At 44.4% G+C, this 20137-nt stretch overlaps 1 protein-coding gene across 6 annotated transcripts in view; it reads left to right on the forward strand.

The window, feature by feature from the left end:
- The window catches only part of TOM1L2 (target of myb1 like 2 membrane trafficking protein), a 56759-nt gene that overhangs the window by 13302 nt on the left and 23320 nt on the right, over positions 1–20137 (forward strand). For all 6 annotated transcript variants that reach the window (XM_050317086.1, XM_050317088.1, XM_050317090.1 and 3 more), the window contains exons 2-9: positions 5609–5693; positions 6624–6702; positions 8323–8472; positions 12776–12910; positions 13876–14034; positions 14702–14818; positions 17389–17522; positions 20083–20131. In XM_050317086.1, coding sequence (XP_050173043.1) covers positions 5609–5693; positions 6624–6702; positions 8323–8472; positions 12776–12910; positions 13876–14034; positions 14702–14818; positions 17389–17522; positions 20083–20131 — 908 coding nt within the window. The remainder of the gene's footprint in view (positions 1–5608; positions 5694–6623; positions 6703–8322; positions 8473–12775; positions 12911–13875; positions 14035–14701; positions 14819–17388; positions 17523–20082; positions 20132–20137) is intronic.

The raw sequence follows: 20137 nt of genomic DNA on the forward strand, positions 1-20137 counted from the left end.
ATTGAACGAGCTGCATTTATTTTTTAATAGCAGCGTTACCATAATGTCTAAGTGGCCGTGACTGTCTTTCTAAAAGCAAATATAGAGAAACAAGAATAGACTGTTGGGTCGAGGAGTATCCAAGTGTGTTATTTGAGTGTGTCTTCCAAGTGATGTGTCTTGAACTCAGCAGGTCTGTGAATGCTGAGGGTCTTCAGTCTTATCTTCGTTTTGCTTGGACAGCTGAAATACGTTTCCATGGCCTCTGGGTGGTCTTTCCTCAGGTCTTATTGATTGTGCTGTGCAGATCATTGATGATTTGTTGAATCCAAGAGAGACAACTGCAGTCACAGACGTAATGATGCTTTAAAACAAAACAGTTCTATGAGCTGCAGCTCAGGGATGTCATCGTCTCAGTTGAGCAGTCTTGTCTGTTTTGCATTGCCTTGCAAAACTCTTGATTTTTTTTTTTCCTCAAAGTTCAGCCTCTAAAAGCATTTTGCTCTTGCCTTCAGCTGGTAGCCCTCACTTCTGAGAGAGCAACACTGCACTGAAGGGAGGGCGACCAACAGGATGGAAGTGAAAAGCTGCTGATAGCGTGGCTTCTTCTGATCCCTGTCACATATTATGCAGAGTGAAATATAACACATCTGACTGTTTGATTCACTAATTTGACTTGTGGAGCACAGCTGGTAGGCAGGTGGACTGTTAAGAGACAAGACAAAGATCTAAGATCTGCAATCTTCTGAACTTCCAAGCAAAGAAAAAAAAGAAAAGCAACCACAAAAAGCAAGATGTTTTATGCTGCTTGAACACCAAATGCTGTTAGAGGGAAGGGGAGAAGTTTGGAATCAGAACTTTCTTGCTTTTGGATCTCTCTAACGTGATGCAGTGGTGTGCATGTTTCTTTGCATAAATAGAAGGTGATTTTGTGTGTGTAATTCGTCCCAAATGTATGGATTGAGAGCCTCTGAAGCATCTGAAACATCTGGAGAAGACCCAAGAGAGAAAACTGTGATTTCTCCAAACACAAAGATCTGTTCATTCATGAGATTCTCTGGTGTTCAAACAGAAAACAGCAGTTCTGCTGTTTTCATTTAATGTTAATTTCTAGCTAAGTGCCACCCTTTGGCCTTTCCCTCCAAGAACATTCTGCACCACCACAATGAGTTATGGGTACCTATAGATGGACCTTTTGGGGCGATTTTCACCTGGCCCTGTCATGATTCAGCTGGAATAACTGCTCTCAGAGCTTCCAGCAGTCAGATTTTCACTCTCAGCAGCTTAAAAATACATATGGCATGTGACTAAAGTAACATAAAGATTTCAGCCTGTGCAGTTGCAATCCTGGTAAGAATCTCCAGGCTGTCTGCATTGGTAGGTTCTGTATAACAGTCAGAGATAAGACTGGAAGGGGGAAGCAGGAAGAGTGAGGAGTTCTGCTTTATGTGAATACAGGCAAATTTTAAGAGCATTGTCAACATTGGAGCAGAGGTAGTACGGACAGGACAGGGCTGAGAGGAGCCTCTTGAGGACAACCAGTGTTGGTGTTCCTCTGGGAGGTCACTTTTGGCCTGGGTTCAGGATGGGTGGTAAAAGTTCTTCTGGTTTTTCCCGCATTTATAGGATAATTCCTGCCCTGCCCTGTGCAACCTGTTTGTTAGGGGGTGATTACACAGGAATTTCTGACCTGATCTCCTTGTGGTGACACCTCAGCTCAGAGCAGGGTTGCTTGGGAAGAGGTTTGGCTGGAGGTGTGTGCCTGAGACTGTTTACACCGGGAACTTTACACTACTGAACCTTCTGAATTCCATAAAATGCTCAGGATTTCAGTGTGAGCAGGGAAATGCTGATACTGCCATTCGGCGGAGCGTGGAAATGCGGCCACGAGAGTTGGATCTCAGAGGGAAGGTGTGAATGAAAAAAATAGCGCAGTTTTTTTTCTCCCTTTCCTTGCAGACCACAGATAAGCTGGTGCTGCCTGTGCATCTGCAGTGCCCAAGGTCTGCCACGTGCCAGGCGTGCAGGGCCAGATTGTCTTTCTCCCTACCAGAACATTTGTGCTTTAATTTGGGACACATGGTGGGAACTGATAGCGTCTTGTTTCAGAGGGAGACTTTCTGATAATCTCACTGGTATCAAGTCTCTGTGTGAGACACAAACTCCCAGCCCCAGCTGTATCCCAGCAGTCTGGGAGCTGCTCTGGAATCAGGAGCTGTGCAAGGAGCCCTTGGCACCAGGCTGGGAGCTGCCAGCCCTTCTGTGATGCGATTAAATGATACCATAAGCTCTTCAGTTCAGGGGGGCTCCTCCACGTTGCCTTCTTCCTTGTCTGATTTAACATTTCTTACTGCACCCTGGAATTCTGGTCGTGTTTCAGAGTGTGAACCAGTGCCATTTAGGTGCCTTTTAATGAGTGAAGGTTGAGGAACTGGTTACTCTTTTAAAGGGGATTTGCATGATTGCATGCCATTCCTTTGCTGTTCTGTGATAGTTTCTGCTATAAAATCTGTTTACCTTGTCAGCCATACCTATGTGCTCTTTGAGGAGGAGCCTCTTTGAGATGCGGGGCTTCCAAAATGTCCATTAAATACTGGACAGGTTTTTGAGTATTTTTAATTTACTGCATTTTGGCTGTGTTGGGCAGGGGTTCTCCTACAGATGAGTGCAGGCAGAGCTATTTCACCAGAAATCCAGAACTAAAACCTGCTGCGTTTTGGTTCTAGAAGAGCTCTACAAGCTTTCAGTTCATCGCAGTGTAATACTGCTCTTCATACAAATCCCACCCAAACCTTCTCTGCAGCCAGTGAACTCCTTTGTACAGCTGAGAGAGCACTGCAGCAGCAAATCTGGGTCACACACCCTACAAAGGACACACAACTCCAGATGACAAGTGCTCGTGTGCTCTCTGGTGCTGAAAAAGAGACTAAAATTAGCTTCTGACTCTTACTTGAATTAAAAATTACCCAAGGGGAAAAGAACTAATTCTCAAGAAGACAACTGTTATGTCTTAAACCCACACAGTCTCAGCCATGTATCGCTCCCAGCTAAAGAACAGAAATGCAAAAATAAAAAGGTGGTAACCAAGGTTTTTGGGAGAAAGGGGATTTTGTTTTCCCTAGAGCATCTCAGACGGGGAATACAAAGGAGGTTTCTTAGGGGCCCCAGATGAGTGTTCCAGTGCTGAACTCCACACTGTGCTGCAGCAGCATCTCTTCACTCTGCCATCTCCAAAACACCACATTTTTTACCTGTGGACTGCTGCCATATCCACATTTTGTCAAAATAAACCTTAACTACGTGGGTTTTACAAGACCAGTGAGTGAATTGACTGCCAGCACAACTTTGTGCAGGATCAGCATTTTCCATAACCATATATAAAATGTGATTATAGCAGACCAGAGAGTCTGAACATCTCTAAGACACTGTCTGATGTCAAATGCTGTGAAGAAAACACAAATCTGTTAATCTAGTTTAAGGAAACAAATTTTGTGCCCAGCTTCAGGAATACCTTCTCTTTAAGGCATAATCTTTTATTTTGGAGCATTTGGCTTATACATTCTTTGCAGCTCTGGGGATCACCTTCTCCAGCAGATGCAGATCAGATGTGGTGATCTTTTTCTTTATATCTCTGACTATTAAGGTTTTCTTTCCAAATGTTAAATGAAATGTTTTCCTAAGCAGCAAGGACTGTATGGAGCTGAAGGCAGATCACATTCTATAGCAATAAAACCTTATGTACGGTATAGGAATAAAAAGCAACTAATAAAAGTGATTGTTACAAGTGGCTTTGCACAAAGATAAGTTCCTGAATCCCAGCATGCATTAAACAGCTCTGCCTGCAGTCTAAATGCAGTATATTAACAATACTCTGACCAGTATTTACTGGACATTTTGGAAGCTGTGCATCTCTGAAACAGGAGTTTTCCTTGACCAAAGTGAACTCTACCACGAGGTGGGGATGGCTGAAGAAGATCCAGCTGGGAGTTTTTCAGCCTCTCTTCCCTCCCTAGTGGGTGCCTTGCCCTTTTGAGCTGCTGCTCAAAATGGGAAGTGAGGTCTGCAAAGAACATTCTCCTCTTCCATAATCTCCTTTTCCATGGTGTCCTCTCTCTCCTGTTCCGCTCTCTCTGCTGGGTTTTTGCGTAGCTGCCGGTTTTGTCTCAGGCTTCTGTAATTACTGTCCTTGGTGGAGCTGCTTTAACCACGATTCTGGTGTAGAGGAGTCACTGCAAGTTGAATTACCCAGACAGTCTTTCTCCAAATAACATCCCATAATTATGGCCTGTGGGCATCTGTATCCTCAGTCACAGCAATGGAAATGTTAATAGAAAAAACCCAGTGTTGGTAAACAGAAAGAGAGATGTGAAGTCCTTGGAGCCTGGTCTTCCCAAACAAAATCTGCCTTGTTCCGGGGGACAGATTGGGGTTGGATGCAAAGACAGAAGGATAGTTGGAGAAAATTGTACTTGTGGCTTGGTTGCTGCTTTAAAATGTTAAAAATGTTTGGTTTTTTTTCTTGGTTTATTTTACATTTTAAAAATGCTTTTGTTTACCCTGTTTGCCTTCCAGCATTGGCTGCCAGGGATTTGTAGAAAACCCAGACTAATTTAGAGGAGAAGGTCATGTTTGGCTCGAAGGTCCCTTTTTTTAGGTCTCTCTGGTGACAAGGCTTTACCTTCAACTCATCATCGTTCCTGACTGTGGGTAGCAGATAGGATTTGAATGCTGCCAGTGAGGAGTGTGAAAAATTCCAGGGATGTTCTATGCACTGCTAGACAGAACTATATTGATTTAAGAGGAAATCCCAAGGAGGAAATAGTTCTTGTCAAGTGATTACTACAAGTTACGGTTATGCTACTCTTGCAGATGCCTATAAATTAAACTGCCAACAGTTGGCATCTGCCACTGTCACAGTGCTATAGGTCATCCTTCCCTGGGAACTGAGTGATGCCAGAGTGACTTTCCTGCCACAGAAATAGTGAGGGAGGATTTGGGAGTCGGGAGGAAGGCAGAGTGTGCTTGGGAAGGTGTGTAAGTAGCCCCAGCATGGAGAGGAGACTGAGGACCCAGTGTGGGACAGAGGGATTGGGGTACAGAAGCCCCCAGCAAAAGAGGTGATATCACAACCTGAACTGTTATGTGCTGAATGTTTTCAGATGGTAATGGTTCTTTTCATGCTGAAATTCCTTGAATTCTGTCTCCAGGTTGCTGTTTTTCCTACCTCAGCTCATGTGGAGGTATTATCTGCTAAAGCAGGGAAGAGGTCACGTTGATTTTGGGGGACATTTTCCTGCCTCATACCTTGCCAGCAATGCAGCATCTGAGGAGTTTAAACTGGAATTAGCTGACATTTTCCTACTCTCCCAGGAATTCAGGAGTCTTTGAAGAACAGCCCTTCTATGTGGGCTGAAGGTAGTGAGCTTGAGGGATAATTGATTCTGTCTGGAAACCTCTATGCTGATCCCTAAAACCAGGAGGGAAGGATTGACATTGTTTACTGTCAGTGAGGATTTGGGTTTTTTCTGTTTTTTCACTGGATAGTTTCAGCTCGGAGTCACTGGAGATGGATTGAGGTGCAGACCTAATCAGGAAGATGTGAAAAGATTTATTTTTCTCTACTTTACAGAAAAGGCCACAGATGGCTCTTTGCAGAGCGAAGACTGGACACTTAACATGGAGATCTGTGACATTATCAACGAGACAGAAGAAGGGTATGTGCTACTTCAGCAGACTGTGAAAGGTCCCTGAACACAATCTTACTCAGCATGTGAGGAGGTGCAGCGAGACTGGGGGCAGGTGCTCATGGTTTGGATGCAGTTTCCAAATCAGTTGCTTAGTTTTCCTGTTCCTTAGACATTTCCTGCTCTTTAAACCTTTCAGAAAATACTGTATGATACACTACTTGTAGGATCCAGGACCAGGTGCACCTACCATAGCAGGAAAAAATTCTTCACTGAAAGGGTGGTCAGGCATTGGGATATGCTGCCCAGGGAAGTGGTGGAATCACCATCCCTGGAAGTGTTCAAAAAACGTGCAGATGTGGCAGCTGGGGACGTGGTTTAGTGGTGGGCTTGGCAGTGCTGGGTTAATTGTTGGACTCAATGATCTTAGAGGTCTTTTCCAACCTAAAGAATTCTGTGATACATTCTGTGGTCAGTCTCTGCTTGGGAGGGCTGGCACGAAAAATGTATTCTTGGAGAGGGTGCCGAGTTTGTACGTCTGGGGTTCCTGATTTCAGCAGGTGTCTCTCTTTGAAGTGCAGCAATGCCTTTAATTTCAGCTGTTTGTGTGGACAGCTTCTCTGACACACCCCCTGCAGCACCAGAAAGCTGTGCTGCTTGGCAGTCTGCAGGAGAACTGACCACTGCTCTTATGCCCTGGGCCTTTGAGTGGCTGTCAGCCTTCCCTGCCTGATCAACAGCCTGGATTTTTGGAGACTTCAGGCACTCCTGCAGTCTTGATTCCTGTGATACCTTGTCTCCTCTCATAATTGTCCATGCTCTTGGTTGTAGTCAAGTGATCTGAAGTTAACACACATGCTTATGTCCAGGTGGAAATGGTAAAGGCTTCCCTTTCCCACAGTTTATGGGATGTGAAGAGCCTGTCTCAGCTGCCTGTTAAATGGTGTGTTTCTCCTTCAGGCCCAAGGATGCCATTCGAGCGCTGAAGAAGAGGCTGAATGGAAACAAGAATTACAGAGAGGTCATGCTGGCGCTGACGGTGAGTGGGGGCAGGCTGGAATGCCTCAAAGGGCAGAACCCTGCTCCTTTGTCATTTGCCTTTTTCCTGGCACTCTCTTGAATGTACACACTATTTCCTTTAACAGCCACCGCTTTGCCCTTTGCTTCTCTCCAATTGCCTCCTTACTTCCTTGGGGAGTGTTGCTGGAAGCTTTGCATAGCAGTTTTCTGACTCAATTGATTTCTGCTTTTTTTTCATGGCTCTTATTCTTCCCGAGTACTGTCTGAGGAAAGTCAAAGTAGCCCAAATTGAGTCTGTTACTTCTACTCTCGTCTCCCTGTGTCCAACCATTCCTGCACTCCAAGGCAACAGCTGTGGGCATATTTGCAAGTGAGGATGATGAACTTGCCGCATTTTCAGCTTCATCAGTAGCTGATGCACAATTTCCCTTGGGAACGAATCTCTGTAGGAGACTTGCATTAATTTGCGCTGATCTAATTTCACTCAATAAAGTGTAAATTATATTCCGTGCGTTTAGGGCAGCGCTGCTAAAGGTGTGGGATAATTTGCCAGTGACCTTTCCTGCTGATGACTTTAGCCGGGGGTTTCCTGGGAAGTGCAGCCTCCCTGAGCGTGGTGCTCTGTGCCACAGTGACCTGAGGAATGAGCAGCAGTAACCAGATGGAGTTATCCTGCCGTGGGAAGGTGATCTGTGTGATTCTTTCACAGAGCTCTTGTTGCATCTCCCTGACGAGGCGTAACCGTCCTTTCTGTCTTCTTGCCATTTCCTATCCTGGATTGTCATTTTGACAGATTACCAAAGTCCAAACCATGAGATTATCCATTGTGCAGGAAAGAGAGAAATTCATCAGGAATGAGCCCGTGTCATCATGGCTGATGAAAGTAGCTGAAGTAGGAGAGTAATTACAGGCTGCTCGATACGGAGTCGCAGTGGTTATTAGGCATGGCTGTAAGGAGAAGTGACGCCTTGGATTTATCTCCATGCTAATCATGTTCTTCAGAGAAAAATCAACAGCTGTTCCTCCATGGCAGTTGAATGGCAAGTGGAAGGTGCCTCCAGCTAGGTTGCAGGGGGAAAATGTGTCAAAGTATAACCTGTCAGAGCATTCACAGGGGAGTGTTTTGAATGAGTGAAGATCATTCACCTGAATTCCCAACTCTAAAACATGGCTTATAGCTCGGAGCAACTGGGTCCAGCTGTGTTCCAGGCACACAGAAAATGGTGGAGTGCCACAGCACAATAATATCTCACTGTGACAGGGTGTCCTCTGTCTTACCTGCTCCTGATGTGCTGCTGTGTACTTGGCTGTTCAGCTCTGCAGGCTGGAAAGTTCTGCTCTGAAGAGGAAGAAACTTTCTGTTTCTTTACCTTGAAAACAGGCAAAGGTGGACCACAAAAATGCCCAATGTATTGATGGTGGGTGAGGTACAGCTAAATGTATGTGTTGAGAGGAAGCTTTTTGGTAAAACTGGGGAAGAAGGGAAGAATTAAGAGTATAAATGTAATTTCTCCTCTATCTTCTTGCCCTCCCATCAAAACCTTTAAAATTAAATGGATTAAAAGATCAGATGCTGTGTGTGTGTGATCAAGCTTTGCTCCAACAATGAATGGGGGTTTTTTTGTGTGTGTGTGTGTAGGTGTTGGAGACCTGTGTGAAGAACTGTGGCCATCGCTTTCATGTCTTAGTGGCAAACCGTGACTTCATCGATGGCGTCCTGGTGAAAATCATCTCGCCCAAGAACAACCCCCCCACTATTGTACAGGATAAAGTCCTAGCACTGATCCAGGTACCCAGCTTGTCTCTGCTTCCATATGTTGCTGCCTGAAATAAGGACTGTCTGCTTCAATGCTACGCATCGCTAAACATGCTGTCATCGTTAAAAACGTGGCAAGGTTTTTATATATAAAAATCAAACAATGTATCCAGATTGGCAGGGAAGAGCAGACATGCACACACACAGATATTTTATCCGTGGAGAACTGTCTGGATTCTAGTTAGAGAGATACCACTCTACTCTAAAACAGGAGGATTTAATAGAAGATAAATGGATGGCTTTGCAATTTAACAGTCGTATCTTAGAAGCTGGAGACTTGCTGCTGCAGTGGGCTTGTCATGCGAGGCCAGGAGATTTCAGAGGCTCGTGCTGTCGGTGTCAGCTGCAGAACACTTGCCTTTCTCCGTCTGTTTCCCTGACCGTAAAATGGAGCTGTTTCCCTCCCATTAGAAAGCATTCTGCATTCCTTTCGAAGACGGTTATAGAAGAGTAAATGACCATATAGGAGTTAAAATGGTTTTGGTGTCTTTTCTCTGGTTATTGTGCAGTAAAAGCACGCTGTCAGATCCTTGCCTGCAGTGGGGAAGTTCAGACGTGGGCCTGTCTGCCGCTTCTCCTTCTGTGCAGCACAACAATAAACAGCCGTGTTAATTCCACAAACCATTAGCCACACATGAGGAAACATTGGTGCCTGCCTGGAGGAAATCTGACAATTATAGGAAGCTTTATCACTAAGCTTCCACAGGCTACTGCGTACACCAGAGACTAAAAGACACTGCGTATTTAAAATGATATAAACCTGCTGCAGTGCTCCTTGTGGGAAGGTATTTACAAATGCAGAGCATCATTTGCCAGATATACTTCTGATTTTTATGGCAAAGCATGCAGTTGGATTTCTGCTGGTTTATTTGTTATTAGGATACAGGGATAGGGCATCGTCAGAGCATGACTATGTAAATAAGTGATTTTCAGACAGAAAATAGGCAGGGTGGTGGAATTAGGTGGGCATTGCATAGGGGTCTGTGGGGCCCCTTTATTTCTGGTCTCTGATTTTAAGGCTTTTTTTTTTTTTTAATAGCACAAAATGAATGACATTATTAAAAGCAATTCTTGTGCATCTGAGTGAGCCTTCTGGTGACCAGGAGATGAGGTTAAATACTGTCACATAAAGAGAAACTGGGTGTGTTTCCATATTGTTTTAGAGAATGCTGGTTATGCTGGGTCCTAGATTTAAATGGATACCCAGTCGTCAGTGCAGCTAAGAAGGAAGTGTTTGTAACATAATCAGAAAGCCACAGTCATTGCCTCAGTGTATTAAACAGAGCTTTATCTGAGGAGACTTAGTGCAGTAGAGCTAAAAGCCTCACTCTGGGTACTAAATGCCTTTTGATATAAAAAGCCTGAAAATTGTGAAGGTTGCCTGTGGGTGGGTTCTGTTAGTGTCTCTTTAGCTGGAGGTGGTAGGGGACTTTGTTTTCCAGACTGCCTGACAAGTTGGGAAGAGTGATTGCTGTAGCTCATCCCAGGTGCCCTATGGACTCACCCCCCAAAATACCTCGTGTGTCGTGTCCGCTTCGCTCAGCTTAGACTTTGTGGAGCTCCCTGGGGTTGTAGTTAACCCCCTTTTGGGGGGCTGATCTCTCAGCTCTGCTCCACCAGCCTTGCATTTGTCCCTTTCTGTGCCCCTTTCACAATTTGGTATTGGGGAATTAATAAGAACAGAAATGGAAGGATTAATAGCCCAGAATTGGAAGCAAGGAAAAGAGCTGAACAAACAGTGTGTTCCTTCAGCCACAGAGCTCTGGTATTCCTGGGCCTTTCCATAACAAGGGTAGATAAACCTGCCATCCAGTTACTTGAGACTTGACTGTTTTGAGGTGTTTAGCATCTTGTGTCTCACTTCTCAGTGTTCACGGCTGAGTATGTGTTACATACTGCTTATCCTTCCTTCTTTACCCTTCCAAAAGGCCTTGGAAATATCCCTTGTCTCTGTGCCCCTGGTAAGAGCTTGCCTGTCACCTCAGAGCTCATGCCACTTACTGCAAAATAGCTGAGCACCCTCATCAAAGCTGTGAAGACTTTTAGTGGCATGCCAAATTCTTTTGAGGATACATGTTGTAAAAAGTATCCAACACTGGCAAAATTGTCTTGGGATGGTCCCTGATTTAGGGGCTGGATTTACAGTGATATATAATTAACCTGTTTGGGCACACTGAGGATCCAAGTGGGATTTATACAGCAGCATCCTGAAGTATCTACCTTTGATAGCCTGGCCTACAGTCTTGGAAGATCTGAATTCAGTCTCACCTCTGTCCTGCACTTGTTTGGACAATGGGCAGGTCTCCTAAGCTCCAGTGTAGCTCCTTATCCATAAAGCAGAGCTAATATTACTGTTGCCTAGTTGGATTGTAAGCTATCTAGAACAGGGATTGTCTTCATTGTGTGTAGACAGCACTTAGGACAATAGTGTCCTGTCCTGATTGTGACCTCTGAGAGAAGAGACACTAATATAGATAATGCTCCCAGCTCAGGTGAGGAAGAATACAAATGGAAGTGTCTCCTTTCTCCAGGGCAGAGAATTGCCGAAGAGAGAATACATTAAAAAGGTGGAGTGCAGATGAAGTGAGTTCATTTTGCAAAATCCATTGGAAGCCAGTGGAAGAGGGGAGGCACTAGTACATCTTCCTGGACAAACAAGCCACGTTAAAAGTTGAGGGCAGCAATGCAGCATGTCTTGGCCTCTAACTTTCTTTTGAGTGATGATTATTAAATAAAGCATCCCTTGCCTAACATTTTCCACTCTTGCTTGCAAATAGAGTTGAAGTGGGGAACACCATTATGCAGAAGTATCATTCAGAGGACTTGTGATGTAAATTGAAAATGCAGTGAAAGAGTAAAGGTGAAGTTACTTGTGCTGTCAAAGTCTTTTCTAGAACTGGGGATGGTTTGGAAGGTCAGTTCCAAGGAAACAATGGCTGTGTGCAGTCAGAGCTGTTTTCCCTGGCTCAGGCAGGGCTGTCTGGACTTGCACTGCATCAGAACAGTTGATGCAGTTAATTTACTCTTAACAAAGCTGAGAAGCAAACCCAGGATTTCAGCTTGCACCTGATAATGGATTGTCTCCTTGACACGGAGGGTAGGAAACGCTCTTTCTTAGAATTGAACAGAATAGGAATGCGAGTTAAATATTAATACTATTTCTTATCTGGCTTTGCTATCTTTGATTTCTCTCCTCTCAAATATATTAGAAATGATTAAAACAGCTTTTAAAGTAAAAATAGTCAAAGAACTAGTGTAAAAGTGATGACTAAATGAATTAAGTTCAGAGCCCACACACCCGTCTCGCAGTAGTTCTGGCTCCAGCATGCTGATACTCTGCCTCACATACGTGGGGGTTTGTGGAATGCTTCAGTTTTTAATGGAGTCACAATATTGCAGTTTCTCCTTCCTCTAAATTTTTTAATATTTGGCTGATTTCCAGCACAAGGGAAAGGGGGTTGAGGCTTCCAGGATACTGTGCTCCCAGCAGCTCCGTGAGTGCGGGAGCCTGGCTAGCCAAGAGAAAGCACTTAGTACTCCCACTGAAGGAAAAGCTCAAACGTGAATTGAAGTCTTTTTAGACAGCAGAGAATTCATGCAGGAGAGATATTATGAGTGTTCTGGCTGTGGGGAAATTCTCTCTTTTAGACTCATTCTTTGTGCCCCACCGGGGTGTCTGAGTGTTGGATGTGCTCTGTAGGAACCCGGGCGCCGTTAGTTCTGCTGCTCAGGGACTGCCTGTTTCACAATACAGGAACCTCAGAAACTACCTATTTTTATTAAACTTGGTCCAAATAAAACACTGAAGAGAACTTGACAGCTGTGGGTTTTTTCCCTTTGGCAATAAATGAGGATGCTTCACAAAGCGAATGGAGGTTACTTAAGACTATTGTATGACTTTATGAATTTTGCTTAGATCAATTGAATCTTTGACACAGACTTTTCCTGGTGGGTCACTGGCTATGGAATATGCCAGAAAGATCAGCATCAATCACTGCTGAGCAGAGGAGATTGGAAGAAGCTTTAATTTTGTTCACAGATTTTGATGATGTCAGGGCTGTGCAGAGCTACTGTGCACTAACTTCTGTTTTATAGTTGAATAAAACCTGTATGTGACTGTCTTAATAATATTTGCAGGATCTTTTTGACCAGGTCTGATGATTACAGCTTCCCTTTGAAGCTGAAGTACATGAAAGCTTTTATAGTCAGTATCTGAGGTCAGGGTGGAGCTGGAGCTTTGGAAGGTTTATGGATGATAATCCCTCGTGTTTTCCAGGCTTGGGCTGATGCCTTCCGAAGTAGCCCTGATTTAACTGGAGTAGTGCATATTTATGAAGAACTCAAGAGGAAAGGCATCGAGTTCCCCATGGCAGATCTTGATGCTCTGTCTCCAATTCACACACCACAGAGGGTAAGCTGCAGCACTGCAATTCCAGGGGTATTTTCCCAGGATGTCTTAAGTAGCTGGATAACTACTTGTTTTTCCCCTCCTGCTTGTCTGAATTTGGCTCGTTTTCTCACTCCTGGAAGGACACTTTCATAGTCAAAGGGCATGCAGGAAAAGCATAATACAGACTGATAAGCTAATGGTATCTCCTCCCTTGAGTCAGTCATCACAGAAAGGGAAAAGAGTTTACAACTCTTATCTTATCCCACAAAACCACCAGACAAATGCAACTAATTTTTTCAAAAAGGAACCCATCAGGATATGAGATTGAGATTTACTTCTTTTGCTCAAAAGTGTGGTGTTTTCTGTTGGTGATGCCCCTGAGCCAAGGTCTGCCTGTCCTTTAGGGGTGCACAGAGTCTGAATCTCTCACTGATCATCCCATGGTAACGTGAGGTTTTACACCTGTGGAAAGTTAAGTCTGGAAAGTTGACAGAACTGCTGCTAAGAAGTAACTTAAGGATCACAGGTGTTCTGATTATTCACTCTGAAAACCGAAGTTAATGAATCTTTGAAGCGGTAAATGCGAGTGATCAAGGACTGAGAGATTACAATTCTTGTGTCAAGGTTAATTAAACTCAGTATCTTCGTATCACATCATTTTTTGTGTAAGCCTGCAACGTAATTCCTAGTTTAAAATCACTTATAATTAGTTCTCTTTGGCTCTTGTTTTTGTTTTGCTTATCACCTTTCTTGTAAAGGTAAATGGACTTACAGGCATGTGGGTTGGGTCAAAAGATAAGGGTGTGGGAGATTGCTGGAGCTGCCTGTTTATGGGCTGTCCTGCCAGTCTGTTCTCGAAGCTGCACTGACCTTTCCCGCAAGGTGCAATTATGTTCTATATTTGAGCCTGTTTTGGCCTGAGGTTGCTGATAAAGCAAGTGCTGTCCCAATTCAGCTTTTGAACTCGTGTCTTTCTGATGTGGCAGAGTGTTCCTGAAGTTGATCCTGCAGCAAATATGCACAATTCACAGTCTCAGCAAAGGATGAGCAGCAGCTCCTATTCTTCGACCTCTCCAACGGCCTATTCTGCTCCTCAGGCCCCAGCCCTGAATGTGACTGGTCCCATCACTGCTAATTCTGAACAGGTATTGGCATCATGATTCTTTCAAGTGACGACTCTTCCAGTAAGTCAAATTAGAAACCAATTTGCAGAGGAACTTTCATTTTAGCTCTTTGGATTTTGTCCCATAGGTCTGGCTCCACTTAGTAATCTTTCCTCCCATTATGCTGTCAAATCTGGGCTTTGGATGTGTCTGTATGACCAGTCCAGTCAGCAGTAATTTAGCATTAGCCCCTGTCCTTTAAAGGCTCAGAATGTCTTGCAGGTGCAGGAAGTACAAACACCCTAATATAGAAAACAGAATTGTCTTTTCTCCCTGTAAAAATACTAACTTTGGAACCAAAGATCCTACTTAAAATATGTACAGCTTTCCCCACACTGGAGTGAGGCACCCAAGCTGTACCACAGCCAAGGTCTGGTTTTAGGTGCTGTTTTCATTTGCTTCCCTTCCATACAGGCACAGCACATCTGGGTTAGTGATGATAGTTCTTTTCTTTTGCTGTTCCTTTTCTAAAATTCTCTCCTGGGTAAACTCTTTATCTTCACTTTTTGTTTTTTTTCCTGCTAGAATGTCTGGAGCCTCAGATATCAAGTCAGACAGAACGAGGGATATCTCAAAGTCAGTTCTTGAAAATGAACTGCTTAAACCAAAAGATTATGCAGTGTTTTGTTGTCTTTGTACCCAAATTCAGATTGCCCGGCTGCGCAGTGAACTGGATATTGTTCGTGGGAATACAAAAGTGATGTCTGAAATGCTGACAGAAATGGTACCTGGACAGGAGGACTCCTCAGACCTTGAGTTACTCCAGGTAACAGTTTCCTCCAAATATGATTCTGATCCTTTCTGTGCTTGATTTTCTCAGGGGGTGGGTTTTGTTGTAACTCACTTCACAAACTTTGCTTGGTTTACATAATGAATGTGGGCTGTGCTTGACCCTGGCTAGTCTCATCACGTGATGTTCTTCATTTAGTAAAACTTCCAGTGACAAGGATTTCCTGACTTCCCTTGAAACTTGTTCTTCCCTCTTTATGCAGCCAGAATTTTTTTCCAATGTTGACTATCAAGTCTCCTTTACCACAAATTGCCACGGGCTCTATAAGCCCTGAGCATCTCTGTTTCTTTTATGTTTTTTTCTCCTCCATCATCACTTTTACAGTGTCAAAACATTCCCAGTCACTGTGCAGGAAAAAACACTCCGTATTTCCAGCTGGACTAAATAATGCCAAGGGTCTGTGGATTCACAAAATGTCTTTCCAGAAGGTGTGTTCTCAGGGTCCAAAGGCAGTTGCTCAGGTGAAGTTTCATGGTGTCCAGAGGGTAATCAGAAGGGATTTCTTCACTGGAAAATCTCAATCCAGTGAAGCATTTAGCATTTCAAGAGGGAAAACAGTATAAACTGAGCTCATGTCCTGGGCTTCACACCTCTTTCCCAAGGCCAGTGGTTGCGGGGTGGCCTTTCAGCTGAGGAAGGTCATGCAGTCCCACGTGCAGCACAGCTGAGGAGCACTGAGATCTGACATTCCAGCTGCTGCCCTTAACGTGGTATTTGCCTTTCCAGAGCTTCAGAAATAGCCTTCTGTTTTGATCCTCCAGCAGGGAGGATGGGCTCCCACAGCAGTCCGTTCGGAGGAAGGCAGGGAACTGCTCTCTGTGATACATCAGAGTTTGAAATCCATCCAAAAACTGGTCTCTCCCATGCAGTGGCATTGTGTGTTTGTCTCAGAGAGCCATCGTGGCAGCTGATGAGAGGCTTTGCAATAAAGAGCCTTTCAGTTACTGCCCATTTGGGTCGGACTGCTCAAAACAAAAGAAGCTTCCAGGAAACCATGACAGGCCAAAACAGCGTCGAGCAGTTTGCTTACATTCAGAAACAACCACCAACATCTTGACAGCGTAACCTTACAGCATAGCTTTAAGGTGAAAGAATTTGATCATAAAATGGAGTGACAGCAATGATTCTTTATCCCAACTGGTTCCCTTCTCTGACTGATGCAGCCTAAATCTGAATCAGAGAGCTGGGGAGAACCTGTTTTTGATCACAAAGGACGGTTTGCCTTTTGAGAGCTGTGAGCTGGGTGCTGCATGCGAGGACTCCCTGCTTTGAGGTTTATATAGCCCTCCTCCTTAAATAATTCCTGACATTTTCTCCCAACAATCAAATGTAAACAGCCTGCTAGAGAGCCAGCTCTGAGCAGAATAGATAGGTACTGTCAGCCCTCTCGGAAAGGCAGCAAACAAACCTCTGAAATGTCACAATCTGCTTCGAAAGTGATGGGATCAAAACTGACATTGGAGAACACATTCCTCAAGCTGTTAAAGGCAGCTGGATTGCACTAGGTGAAATTTATCCAGAGCTTAGGATGTCATACCATGCAAGGAAAACAAACACATTTTTGCTTTCATCCCGAAGGTTGTGTACCAACAAGGCATCCTTGCTTAGTGCTGAATTTTTGCTGTGAAGTGGAGCTGGGAGGGGTGGAAGATGACAGAGGGACATGCTTTAGCTGGAATGTCAGTGCTCACTGAAGTAAAACCGTGGGCCTGATCAGAGGCTCCCTGCCATATGTCACGTTTCTTCTTGCAGTTCTCCTCAGCACACCAGTCTGACCTTTGGTCTTGAGGCCTTTCAGGAGTACAGAATTCTGCTAAGTAATTGGTGATGGAAGAGATGTCCTGGAGGCTTGAGAACTCAGGGTCTAGGCAAACTCAAATCTGGATTTCTCGATGAGTGACTTCTAAAATAAACGCCCTCACTGTGTATGTTCTTCTGAAACTCCCCACTGCCTTTGTGCAGTCGTCTTGTCTATGCACTTGCTCAGTGGAAGGGAACATCTCTGTGTGTGGCTCAGGTGTGTGGAACACACAACTTTTTATGCTCCTGGTTCTTGTTTTATCTTCACCCTCATGTTCTCTGTAGTTGGTGAGTTCTCTGTCCTCAACACTTCTCTTTCTAGCATCCACTTAGTACTTGTAGCCCAAATGAATCTTTTTTCTCCACTTTTTCCACCACTCACATCATTTTGTTTTTAAGGATCACGTTGCCAAAAAAACAGATTGAATTTTCCTTGAAAGCTGTTGTATTAACGTGTTTTATTCTTAAAACAGATGACTGTAACACAGATATTTATTTTCTGAAGTACTCAGAGTTAAAGAAGAATCAGGAAGTCGAATTGTAAATAGGCTCTCAAGGTTTTATGCCATCATCTCTTGAAGGGCATTTGATTAGATGTGCTTTTGGGTGACATTTAATCATGCAAAGATAAACTTGTCTTAGTGTTTCTCAGCTGGGGGATATGTTTGGCTGTGAGCAAAGCTCAACTAAATCTGCTTATTGCTTGTTGCTTATCAGAGTGTGTGTGCACAATGCATTCCTCCTAGGAACTGAACCGAACCTGTAGAGCCATGCAGCAGAGAATTGTGGAGCTTATCTCACGAGTGTCCAATGAAGAAGTCACAGAGGAGCTGCTGCACGTGAATGATGATTTAAATAACGTCTTCCTCCGATATGAAAGGTGGGGCACCTTTCCCATCCACTATTTACAATCATTCCCGTGGTTTTCACTTAGATATAAAATAGGTCAGTTGGCAAGGTGGGGCCAGCTGAGCCAATAGTCCAGCATAACACAGAGAAGCATTTACAAAGTCTTTTTGTAGTCTTTTATGGTACCATTCCTGTTTCAGCTGATTCCTTTAATACTGTGATTTGGGGTTTTTTTTGGTTTTTTTTTTTTGGTCCTGCCATTGAATTTTTGTGGGACACATCCATAAAATGCAGGGCAACCTTGTGCAAAACTCTCTGAACTAGCAGGGATTTGAGTCTGCAAGTCCCCCTTGTGCAGGGCTGTACAGATGTAGGGACTTGGGACCAAAAATAGCTCAGCCACAGTCTCTAGTTCCCCTTGCTAGCCTGGGCTCTGCACAAATGCCTGTGCTGCCTCCTGGCTTAGGGAGGCTCCTGTGAGCTCTCTCTGTCCTCTGATCTCTCCAGTTGCAGAGCTGGTGCAAAGGGAGGTGGCTGGAGTGGGCGGGAGCTTAATGCATGTAAGGGTTTTGGTTTTAAGTGACACTTAAAAATCTTGGGGAAAAAAAATAAAAGCCTGTCTTGTGTAGAACTGATGTTTTGAAGAGCTGGTCTGCAAGAATCATCCCCAGGGAGAGGACTTGGGGCACAGGACTTTCGACATGTCAGACAAAGGCGCTGTCAGGCACATCTGCTGCAGGAGGTGACACGTGATGCAGCAGTCTTGGGAAAGTTTAATCTTCCCCTTAATGACAGGCCTGGGGAGCGAGGCACTAAAGAGTACCCTTTGTTCCTTGCTCTCAGCACAGGGCTTTGTTTCTCAAGCCTTTAAAAATAAATTAGACTCTAGATCTGTGAATCTGTGCTGTCACGGCAGAGGCTGGAAACACGACTCGGTGGCCTCGATTTTGCCTTTGATTTAAGTCGTTCAGAGGAGATCGGGGCAAACTTTGAAACAAACGCCGGCTTTTTGTGTGAAATGGTGTGTGTTTCATGCACGAGCAGGATTGCACAAGTGGGAGAGTGTGACTGTCAGTAAGGCTCAGTCTGGTCACCCTTAATAGTTTTTCTATTTTCCTCCATCTGCGGCTTTGCTGGCTGGGGCTGATGTGTTTGTAGTCATTATTCAGGGAAGGGGAGCTGAGTGATGTTAGCAAGCTGTTTGTGGTGTGGGCTGAGCGTTCAATAAATTCCAGTTCCTCCTCTGCTATTCCAAAAGCTCCACATCCATCATGCTGATTTCTAGCAGGGGGACCAGGCTCTGTCAGTGACTCAAGCAGGAGCTCTGGCCTTCGCTGTGAAGCCTTGGGATGTAAATGAACAGAAGCCTTTTGGTGAGAAATGAGGTGGGAGGTGTCTTAGGTTTCCAGCAAAGGGAGTTGGATTTCCAGTAATAGCAAACACCCACGGTTTCCTAAAATTGAAATTTGGGCCAGAATTTGGTTTTGCTGCCTTTTAAGTCTGCATTTTCCACTGTTACATTAAGAAAACATTTTAGTTTGCTTGAGATTCCCTGTTGTATTTTGTCCATCTGGGAGAAAACCCAGAGGATTATATGCATATTATGGGCTTTTTACTGAAAAGACAAGTTACATCTGAAACTAATTTTGAATGAGGAAAAATCCAAACCTCCAAGAAATCGTGGTGCTTTTCCTGGTGAAGAAGGAGATTGGACTGGCTTCAGTCAGGCCATAGGAGCAGGTGGTTCCCCTGCTGCTTTGAGTTCATAGAATCACAAAATGGTTTGGGTTGGAAAGGTTCTTAAAGCTCATCTTGTTCCACCCTCCTGCCATGGGCAGGGACCTCTTCCAGTATCCCAGGTTGCTCAGAGCTCAGCCTGGCCTTCAAGACTTTCCTGAAAGCCTGGTTTAGGATTGTGGCCCCACATGCACAGAGTAGAGACCAGACCTTGACTAGCCAGGCTTCTTCCTCTGACAATTTAGAGGTTTTCATCCAACATCATCACTTTTCCTTCTTGGAAAATACCAACCTCTTTGAACATAATCTCGGAGCATCTTTGAGTTGACCCAGGAGTTTCTAGGCAGTGAATCTGCTGATCATTGTCCCTCTTGCCACGTGTGCCTGGGTCAGGCTGTGCCAAACACATATGGCTCCTCATTTACATTACTGCAGCAAGAGGGAACTGGTAAGTGGGTGTAAGATGTGCTGGTGTTCGGCTTGTTGAGCTGTGAGCATCAATCCTGCTGCAGTTCCTCCTATCCCTTAGCTAACACAACACTCTGTAACAGAGCACTTAACGATTAGAAACCCCCTGAAACCCGAAGACAAATCCTACAGTGTTCTTCAGGCACATTTGTCCTGCAAGATCAGATTAATCAACTTGAAATCCACACTTGCCAAGAGTGCAACTTCTCAACCATCCTCCCTTTGTCCTGCCTCGGAGTTAAAGCTTTCAGGCTTCCCCTTTGAACCAGAGAAAACTAAATGTCAGTGGCAAACATGTCAAGGCTTGGTTATAAACTCATGGTTTTCATTATTTATTGGTGGCTTGGATAATCCCTGTTGGTTTTTGGGTGTTTTTCTCCAAACAGATTTGAACGATACAGGTCGGGACGTTCAACACAAAACGCCAGCAACGGAGTAAGT

Source organism: Myiozetetes cayanensis, unplaced genomic scaffold (assembly GCF_022539395.1).
Source record: "Myiozetetes cayanensis isolate MyiCay16 unplaced genomic scaffold, myiCay2020 scf20-37, whole genome shotgun sequence".
NCBI lineage: Eukaryota > Metazoa > Chordata > Aves > Passeriformes > Tyrannidae > Myiozetetes > Myiozetetes cayanensis.